This window comes from Plecotus auritus (assembly GCF_963455305.1).
Source record: "Plecotus auritus genome assembly, chromosome: 11".
NCBI classification, from domain to species: domain Eukaryota; kingdom Metazoa; phylum Chordata; class Mammalia; order Chiroptera; family Vespertilionidae; genus Plecotus; species Plecotus auritus.
In genome coordinates this window covers 20,227,361-20,238,232 of record NC_137777.1, presented here as the reverse complement: position 1 = coordinate 20,238,232, position 10,872 = coordinate 20,227,361, and the positions used below count along the sequence as shown (strand labels likewise).

The window sequence follows — 10,872 nt, the reverse complement described above, 5'->3', positions numbered from 1 at the left end:
CCCTGCCCCACAGGCCCTCCTCCCCCCGCCGCCCCCCCCCCCTTCCCCAAGGGAGCACTCCCGGGGAGGCCCGTGAAGCCGCTGCTGTAAGAGAAAGTGGAAGGGACTCGGGCCGGCGTACCACTGCCTCTGCTTTCTGAACTTTTCGTTTGGGTGCCCTCCGTGCAGGAGTGAGTCTTGCCACCCCCTTGCTTGCATTCCGCCCGCCAAGAGTCACCTGGTCTCCTCCTCGACTCTACACCTCCCTACATCCACCCGCTGCCCCACAAATAACCAGGCTTTCAATCCCTACGCCTCGTGGGCTCGGGATCTCCATTACAAAGTCGGGGAGGGGGTGCCTAAGTCTGGGGAGGGCCATAGAGACAGGAAGGGTGCCCTGCGGGCACGACCCTCCCCTCCTAGCCTGCGCGCTCTGCCCTTGGATTTGCTGCCACCGCGCACTCGCAGCTCCCTAGCAGCGAGGGGTGGAGAGTAGGGGTACGCGGGTGGAAGGCAACCCCCTCGGCATCCCGGGAAATCCTAGCCGCCACCAGGGGCCGCGCCACCGCCCCAACTTTGTGGCGCCCCAGGCAGCGGCAGCCGGGATGGAGCTGCCTCCCCGGGCCCGGGCGCCGCCGGACTCGCCGCTGGACAGCGTCTCGCTGGCCTCGCTGGACTCCAGCGTCTTCTGCAGTGAGGGCGAAGGGGAGCCCCTGGCGCTCGGGGACAGCTTCACGGTCAACGTGGGCGGCAGCCGCTTCGTGCTCTCGCAGCAGGCTCTGTCCTGCTTCCCGCACACGCGCCTGGGCAAGCTGGCCGTGCTGGTGGCCTCGTACCGACGCCCCGGGGCCCTGGCCGCCGCGCCCAGCCCCCTGGAGTTCTGCGACGACGCCAACCCGGTGGACAACGAGTACTTTTTCGACCGAAGCTCGCAAGCCTTCCGCTACGTCCTGCACTACTACCGCACGGGCCGCCTGCACGTCATGGAGCAGCTGTGCGCGCTCTCCTTCCTGCAGGAGATCCAGTACTGGGGCATCGACGAGCTCAGCATCGACTCCTGCTGCAGGGACAGGTACCGAGAAGCGCGCGGTGGCTGGGCGGGGAGGCGGAGCATTGGAGGGAGGGCGCCAGAGGTGAAGGTTTGAGGATTTGCACAAGCCTCGCTAAACCCGGGCCTATGACTATTTGGCCGCTTCTGAGCTGGAAGGTAGCAGTGGGGGGCTGGAAAGGGTCAAAGCCTACTTTTGGTTGGAACTTGTTAAACCTTCTTTTTTAAATGAACATTTGCAAGGGAGGCCAGGCCTGCAATAAATATTTGGTGATTGAATAAATGAGTCACAAAAGCTATGCTCCAGAAGAGGCTTATGTAGGGATGTAGGTCTCAATGTGAAGCATTATCGTTTTATCAAACCTAGGACACTCCTTTAAAAACTTGGATGGGACTCTGTTTTAAATGCACAATTAGAAAGTTGATTCCTTGACTTTTAGGACCACTTTGCTGTTATCTTTCTATTGCTGTCATTCCTTCACAAATACCTTTCCATCACACACAAAGTTCCATGTGGCAAACTCCAGTTTTTGTTGCAAGAAAATGAGTAAAAATGCATTGAAGTAGCTTTGCTCTGTATAAATCCTTTTGTATAAACTTCTACCACAAAATTGCCACTTTAAAAATAATAAGCCTAAATGATAAAGATAGAATACTGTAGGCAGGAGACAGCCTGGGTAAGATATGAATGGACATTTTCTGCACTTAACTAAAATAAGAAGCATAACCTCTTATTTTATTTCTCTTTTTTACTTGTGTATTTTTTAAAAAGTTGACTAATCACGAAGTTGTCTTCTCTAAAAGATACTTCAGAAGGAAAGAGCTGAGTGAAACCTTAGACTTTAAGAAGGACGCAGAAGACCAGGAAAGTCAACATGAGAGCGAACAAGACTTCTCACAAGGACCTTGTCCCACCGTCCGCCAGAAGCTCTGGGACATCCTGGAGAAACCCGGGTCTTCCACAGCTTCCCGCATCTTTGGGGTCATCTCCATCATCTTCGTGGTGGTGTCCATCGTCAACATGGCCCTAATGTCGGCTGAGTTAAGCTGGCTGGACCTGCAGGTGCTGGAAATCCTGGAGTACTTCTGCATTAGCTGGTTCACTGGGGAGTTTGCCCTGCGCTTCCTGTGTGTGCGGGACCGGTGCTGCTTCCTCAGAAAGGTGCCAAACATCATAGACCTGCTGGCCATCTTGCCCTTTTACATTACTCTTCTGGTAGAGAGCCTGAGTGGGAGTGAGACCACACAGGATCTGGAAAACGTGGGCCGCATCGTCCAGGTTTTGAGGCTGCTCAGGGCTCTGCGCATGCTAAAGCTGGGCCGGCATTCCACAGGTATTCAGATTTCGTTGATGTATTTCAGTTTGTTATTATTTTTAAGCATTAGGGGGTTGGCCCACATTCCAAGGGAAGCAACTCTGCATTGATACTCAAAATACCAATTCCTGTATTCCACCCAACCATGATATCCGAAAAGTTATTGGGAAGCAAAACCTTGAAGTTGTTATCACAGGTACAAAGGAAACCATGCTCTCACACTCTCTCTCCCCAAGGCACTGGAGAAATAATTTGACCACTTATTCACCTCAATTTGGTTTAACCCTGTGCCCAGAAAATATTTAAAAAAAAAAAAAAAAAAAAAAAAACCTAAAGACATGCTGCCTCTAGAATGTGCCAAATAAAATATGCATAAACAGCACATTAAAATATATGCCTAAGTTATATATGATATTTAGGGACATGAGCCAGTTTCTCTTCTGTGTCCACGGAAGTGCTTGCCACACAAGTTCTTTGGCAGAAGAGAAAGCCTGCCCTGCTGAGGCTTCGCTGGCTACTCAGGAAGAGAGACAGCCAGCACTGGTGGCCTTCTGCGAAGTTTTGAAGAAACAATGGAACTATTTGGGGAGAAAGCAGAAGACACTAATTCATCTGGTATCTGAGAATTTTCTTGCTGGGATGCATGAGAGAGATGGGAACAAGAACTCCTTAGCTTTTTGTGTGTATGATAAAGCCTAGATCAATGGTCGGCAAACCGCGGCTCGCAAGCCACATGCGGCTCGCGAGCCGCGGTTTGCCGCTCTGTTGACTAATGGCCTAGATAATCGAACAAACATTCTCTGACCACTGGCCTAGATAATTGAACAAACATTCTCCCTAGAAAAATCTCCCCACAGTTGTACTTAAAAATGATAGCCAATGTCAGGGGAAATCACACAAATCCATTACGGATGATCCTTGTCTGTCGGAGGGCAGTGATTCTCAGAGGCCAGCCCTGCGCCTGTTGGATGCTCTGGACTACATATGTTACCTTCTGTTAGACTTTAATGCAAAGAGGAGTCCCATGAAAATCTTCTTAAGGGGCAAATTCTTAGCCCCAGTCTTTAGAGAGTCAGACCCTATTGTTTGGGGTCCAGGATCATGCATTTTAACAAGCTCACCGTAATTTTGATGTAGGTGGTTCTTGGGCTTGAACTAAAACCTTGACATTATTATCACAGGAGTAGAATAAGAAACAACTGGAGTAGAATGCTATATTGATATCATACATACTAATGCATTACATGTGAATACAAATAATTGGGCTAGAGAGTCCTTTACCACCTTGTTTCTCTAGATATGTGCCTGGCGGATCACCTGAGAGAAGTTAATGATAATTGTCTCTCCTTATAGAGAGAAATTAACCTCAGATATTTTTTCACATCTCTAAAGTAATTGGGACTTACCTTAATATAATTTTGGTAGTGTGTTTTCCTAGCTAGTCTCACATACCAAGGATTTGATAATGGGGTTACCAACAACTTTTAGAAGTACTACCCTTTGTTTTCTGACACCCATAATAGGATGCTTGCTTCTAGTATTTATAAACTCTTCACAGGATTCAATTTAAAAACACCCAGTAAAGACTACATTTTTTTTTTCCCAAAAGAAAGGAAAAAGAAAATAATAGTAATTTCCACAATGTCACCTCTTCAAAGGTTTTTTTCAGTTCTAACGTACAAAGTATTAATGGAATCTTCATTTATTGAAAAGATATGGACACTTGAACAAATACTGGACAATTTTAACCTAAGCATAACATTTAGAAAACTATAGACATAGATGACATATTCTCCTATGTAATAACTATCAGTACAAATTGAAAGGTATTATGCAATAAGTTAGAGCAATGGTAGGCCAGCGAGCCCAGATTTAAATCCTGGCTCTGTAGCCTTGTACTAGAGATGCTACCTGTCGATGCCTCAGTCTTCTCGTATGTAAAAAAGAATAATAATTACAACATCTATCTCCTATTTTTTAAGAATAATCTGAGTTAATAGATGTAACATGAAGAAATTCAGACCACTTTATGTTTCTTTACTAAATTGTTTAGGAGATTCCATCTTGAAATGAAAACAGTCTCCCCAAACACTATATGCTTTTCCTCATATGCTGTCAACTTATTTCAGAAATGCAACTCAGTACAGACACATCAAGGCCAGTTTTCTAAAATGTATTCTGAAGATATCCTAAAAAGTTTTCTTTTTAAGTTAAGCCTCAAAATTAATATTCACTGATCTGAAAAAGTAGTTGGTAAATAATTCAAGAGTATCTTAACATTTTAAGAACAAAATTCAAAATAATGAGAGCATCAATAGTGTTTTAATGCATCTCAAGTAGTCTAGTGAATGAATAAAAAGTTTTAAATGATTCTAAGAGGAATTGCTTTGGACTTCGGAGACAATATCATTGTGACGTCAGGTTGATATGGCTTCAAAAAGTGGGTACACATTTAGCAGTACCTCACTAGTGTTGGGGAAGATACCTTACTCAAATAACAGTCCCATTACAGTCGCATCTTACTCTCCCTGAGGCTTACTCTCTTCAGAGATAGGAATGGCCTCTCTTGGGTCTGTCTCCCAGGGGCCCAATGAATCCTTAGAACAGCAATGAGGAATTCACCAATGAGTGAATTTCCTAATGGCTCCAGTCCTCCATACCTTTTTGCAATGGAGGAATAGTCTATATTCAGGTCTACTTCCTTACAAGAATGCAGAAATTCTATGTACTCAAAGGAAGTATTTTCCTAGAGCTTTCGTGTGAAGGACTAGACTATCAATGGATGTCATGGGAGTTCAGAAACCCCTCCTGGCAGACCTCTAAGATTATCCTCTGAATGTACATTTGATGTTCTGACCTCAGTTTTGTCACTGATGCCTAACTTGCTTCACTTCATTCTCCTGGTATATGTCCTTTACTGCCTCTGGCTTTCAGATAATGATACGTTCATTGTGTTAAACTTCATTGGGAGGGTGAGAAAAGTAGACAGCATAAAATTGGCATTAGAAAAGTGTGTCAAAGTCAGTCACTAGGCTGACCTAGTGAGCACTCCCCACCCAACACTGCAAAGACCTCCCATTGTACAGACTCACGTACACATTCCAATCATATACCCCTCCCTGCTTTTTAATTCCATTCCTCACCTTTTTCTGTATAAATAGTAGGTGTTTAACAAGTACACAAGTGAGTGAATGGATCTAATTATATTTCTTTTTATCCTTCTCAATCCAGCCCCATCAACTAGACTATGAGCTTCCTGAAGACAAGGATTGTGATTTGTCATCCATATAGCCCAGAACATTGCCCAGTGCTGGAGACAGTAGATATGAAATGCATGTTTGTGGGTAGATAGCAGGGAAGGGAGAGAAGAGTGGGAGGAGGGAGGAGGAGAGGAGGGGTGCCAGTGACTGACAGCAAATGTTCTATTACAGGATTGCGCTCACTTGGAATGACAATCACCCAGTGTTATGAAGAAGTCGGCCTACTGCTCCTATTTCTGTCTGTGGGAATTTCTATCTTCTCCACTGTGGAATATTTTGCTGAGCAAAGCATTCCTGACACAACCTTCACAAGTGTCCCTTGTGCGTGGTGGTGGGCCACAACATCCATGACTACGGTGGGCTATGGGGACATTAGACCAGACACCACCACAGGCAAAATCGTGGCCTTCATGTGTATATTATCGGGAATCCTCGTCTTGGCTTTGCCTATTGCTATTATTAACGACCGCTTCTCTGCTTGCTATTTTACCTTAAAGCTCAAGGAAGCAGCTGCTAGACAGCGTGAGGCTCTGAAGAAGCTTACCAAGAACATAGCCACTGACTCATATATCAGCGTGAACTTGAGAGATGTCTATGCCCGGAGCATCATGGAGATGCTTCGACTGAAAGGCAGAGAAAGAGCAAGTACTAGGAGCAGTGGAGGAGATGATTTCTGGTTTTGAATTCACTTCCAGTTTATTTACAGAAGCTTGTGTAAAACTAACTCGATCTATAAAGCCTTGATATGGTTGTCTGTGTACTGCTGTGGAGTCTCTTTTGAGTACTGCCTGTGTTCATTTTTGCTGATACATTGCTTAGTTTGCTAGAATAGTTCATATCTCCCTAACAACTGTATTTTGATACACTTGAGTCTCAAAAATAACCATCTAACACAACCCAATACAACTAGACCAATATATCATGTCAGAATTGGCAAATATAAAATATTGCAATACATACAAGAGTTAAATGTTCTGTGCATCACTAATTTTAAGTTTGTTGCAGTACTAATTTAAAAAAAAAAAAAAGAATGTTAAACTGCCAAGCCCAGAGAAAAGATAAGTGAACATTTAAGAGTACACTAAACAATTTTGTTATTTATAGTTATTCCCCAAGTAAATAAATCACTCCTTTCTTCATCCATTAAAGCTGTTGAATACAATAATTACCTTTACAAGAGAAAAGTCCTGATTTGTTGGGTCATTTCTTCCCTCTGGTGCACACCCTGGTCACAAATGGACTGAGCTCTGTATTCCACCATTGTTACCATAGATGGGACTCTCAACTGCTTAGACTTCAGTAGAAGAATGCTACACAATGGCTTCAAGAATCACACTTCTTCATCCCCCCACTGAGGGCTATATGTTGAGTATAAAGCAGATATCTATTAGTATCCCATGGAAATTAGATGGTCTTTAAACATATCTTTATTGATGTAGTGTTCAAGTTATGTCTTTAAAATCATGAACATGTAAAAATGAAGTAGTGAACATTTTAAATTTATATACTGAAATCATTAGTCTTATTTTATGAAATGAGAATCATATGTTGAGTGATATCACTGGATCAACTTGAATATTTTTGTTAAAAAACATTACGGATAACTTTCTGACTATAGGGGTAAATAACAAATGTTCAAACTTTGCACGCATTTTTACAGCATTTGGACATTCATGATAATAATAAAATTCCAAGACATTCTGTTATATAATTAAAGCCAAAAGTTCTAAATCTAATAATTAGTTCATGTTTCCCAATATTCTAGTAAGTGAGATTTTTAAAACTAAGTATAATATGGAGTATCACTTTAATACCTGTATTCTCAATGGGTGTAATAGTGCCAACAATGGGATGAAAATAGGTTCTTGCAGGGCAAAAGTATATTACTCTTTATTCATAAACCACATATATATGTGCAACACATTAACAGATAAAGAGTATATCTATGGTATTAAAATTTAATGGGGTAGGAAATTAGAAAAAAAATGGCTAAGAGGCTTCTTGCCAGGGTTGGGTGATGATAAGAAATAAATATGGAGCAATACTGCTTTAACATGTGACTGTATCATATTTTATCAATTATTCTGAAATTCTATTATATGATGGACTGCAAAGAAGAGGAAGGAAGAAAGGAAGGAAGGGATGGAGGGAGGGAAGGGGGGAGGAAAGGAGGGAGGGAGGGAGGGAGGAAGAAAAAAAGGGAGTAAAAATGAGAACCCAATCAAGTATACTAGTAAGATGCCATTGAGCATAAAATGCATCCAGAGTTAGGAAATGTAAAAATGTAAAGTATGCATATTAAAATTAATGAACTATCATATATACTACCTCTGGTTTTCTGGTATGCATTCTTAAGCCCTAAAAACATTTTTATTGATGGCATGAGTTTTAGATTATATGCTAAAATATTTTAATTCACTTGACTTGTTACCACTTCTCCCAAATTTTATGAAAGATTTAGGAGCTATGAGCAGTAATAAAATATTTTTTCTTTTACACAACTTCCAGTGCTAAAGCATGCCATAGGACCATTAGTTAAATCCCATTCACAATCTGAAGGGGAAACAGAGGTTGGACATAGAAGGCAAACTTACCCAGGCTTCTCTGGAACTCTGCTCAATAAGAATAGTTACTTTAATCTAGGACTTCCATACTCATTATGTATTATGTCACTTTAGCCTCAAAATATCCCTATTATACAATTGCTATTCTTGTAGGTGGTATACTTATTCATTCAACAATACTTGTTCAGAATCCACCTGTGTACTAGCCCTAGAGATTATTTGTTGAACCACATTAAGTCCTGTTCTCTTGTATTTAATATTCTGTTCGAGAGTTTGAGGGGAACATAGATGACAAAACCGAGGCATAAGATGAAGTAACTTGTCCACATTCATACAGCCCATACACAGGTGAAAGAGCCAGGGATGAATCCCAGTCTGCTGGAAATGATACTCCTACCCACCTTTTCTACCCACCTTTATCTGTGTTCACCCATATGTGCCTTTCCTCCTATTATTAGGATTGAACTGCCCATCCTGTCCCTTCTTTGCACTTCTAGAACATTGCTTCAGAAAGGCCTTTCCCTCTCACTACGCCACCGTCACTTTTCCTACTGGATTGCTCCTAGCAGCATAAAAACATTATTTTATTTTTCCCATCTTAAAAACAAAAGCCAGCAAACAAAAAACTCCTTGAATCTACTTCAGTCTTGAGGAAACACCCGATTCTAGGCTCTCCATTTTGGCAAAACTCCTTGAAAGCATTTTCTATATTCACTCTCTACGTTTTTATATTCACTTTTTTTCCTATTCCTTTTTGAAAAGCCACTTCAAGTCAGCAATTACCCCATCAGTGCTAAACCCAACTGTCAATTCTCATACTTTATATTGCTGGATCCATTGGCAGCATTTACAAGGATAATTGTAAGCTCTACCTTGAAACACTTTCTTCACTTGTCTTCCAGCCCATCACACTCTCCTGACTTCTCCCTCCCCCCACTGCTCATTCATCTTTTCTGGCTGAAGTGGTAGGTCAATCCTAGTCCTCATCTCCTCTCTATTTACATTGTTCCCTCAATAAAGTCATCCTGTTTCAATGTGCTCAATGTACAAACCTCAATAAAAACAATAAATTTCAACATGTTAATTTTAATGATATCCCTGCAAAAGAAAGATTTAAAATATCAACATCGAAAAGTAATTGGAAATACAGAAAACTGACTTGTTAAAATATCCCAAGCCCAGCTGGTATAGATCAGTGGTTATGTGTTGACCTATGAACCAGGAGGTCACAGTTCAATTCTGGTAAGGACACATGCCCGGGTTGCAAGCTCGATCCCCAGTGTGGGGCATGCAGGAGGCAGCCGATCAATGAGTCTCTCTTATCATTGATGTTTCTATCTCCCTCTCTCTCTCCCTTCCTCTCTGAAATCAATAAAAATATTTTTTAAATCCCCAAAATATATTCAAAGAAAAAATATTAATTTAAATAATTTCTTAATTTTCTATAGCTGCTAATAAAAAAAGGTATTTTTACTGTATAATTTGGAACTTTCTAAACAATCATTCCTACAATATGTATGGAAATAAAATGTATGATAATTTTACATGATATATCAGTTGAAAATTCAAAACTATACTTCTCAGTGATAACATAATATCCAGTATTTTTGTCTAAAATTAAACATTATATCATACTGAAATGTATTGGTTGTCCCAGAAAAAGTCTAAGAGAGATTACACTGGGAGACAATTTGCCATGTGTCTCTTGCATTTCTACATATTTTGCAAATGGAAGCACTGGTAAATTTATTTTAGAACATCTTCAAGAATGTCTGGATAGCACGAAATGTTGAAAAATAGAAATAGCATGTCTCCTCTGAGACATTCGTAGATTGGTGTGATGCCCAGGATAGTAACGATAATGTCTCCCTTTGAGTCAAGGTTGAACATGTTCACTTGAAGCCTTTTAGAAGATTAGATTCTTCTGTACTTGACTCTCTCATCTGTGGCACATTCGCTGCATGTGCGGTATTGACCAATGCAACCTCCATGTCGCCCCGTGGGATTTGGGAAGCAAGAAGAAATACGAAGTTTGTGCTGTCTTGTTTGCCGTGAATAATTAAGTCCTTCATCTCTGTCCCAGGAATCTCATGTCTTTTGAAACTATGGCAGGCTAACTTGTTAGCTTACAAGAAGGGGGAAATCTCAGAAACCTCACAATTCTTGACAGATCATGAACTCAAAGTGAATTTTATTTTTTTCTAAATGTAAGTTAACCACAGTTGGAAGATATTTTCTATGTGGTGATTTGGTAATAAAAATGCTATAGTATTTAACTGACATTTTAGGCATTTCTTATGGGCAACTATACATACTGTATATAAAGGTTTCCAAAAGTATTACTATTATTATTGCAAACAAGACTCAAAGTCATCACTTTATCTCCTACATGTTTCCAAAATATGTTGCATCACATTGAAGAGGACATGAATAACAAAGGGAGTTTGAATTAAATAAAATTAGAGATATATTTACAACTTATTTCTGTCTCAAACTTTTAATCATTACTTTATTGAAGAAAATAGAAAAACTTTGAGAAGATCCATTTGCTATTCAAAACCCTGCATCGATAATTGAGTTAAGCTTCATGCCTAAAGGAAATAAATTATTACAATTCATTCATTATTATACTTCATTATAATTTGTTTCTTCATTTATATTGAAAGATAATTGGCAGATGTTACATTTATTGTGATTTTGGATTA

General features: G+C 40.8%; 1 protein-coding gene across 1 annotated transcript; it reads left to right on the top strand.

Annotated features, from left to right (window-relative positions):
• Positions 1 to 569: 569 nt before the first annotated feature.
• Positions 570 to 6,783, top strand: KCNV1 (potassium voltage-gated channel modifier subfamily V member 1). The gene is made up of 3 exons (XM_080646565.1): positions 570 to 1,051; positions 1,832 to 2,361; positions 5,775 to 6,783. The coding sequence occupies exons 1-3, from the start codon at positions 585 to 587 to the stop codon at positions 6,284 to 6,286; spliced, it is 1,509 nt and encodes a 502-aa protein (XP_080502691.1). The 5' UTR covers positions 570 to 584; the 3' UTR covers positions 6,287 to 6,783.
• Positions 6,784 to 10,872: the final 4,089 nt, after the last annotated feature.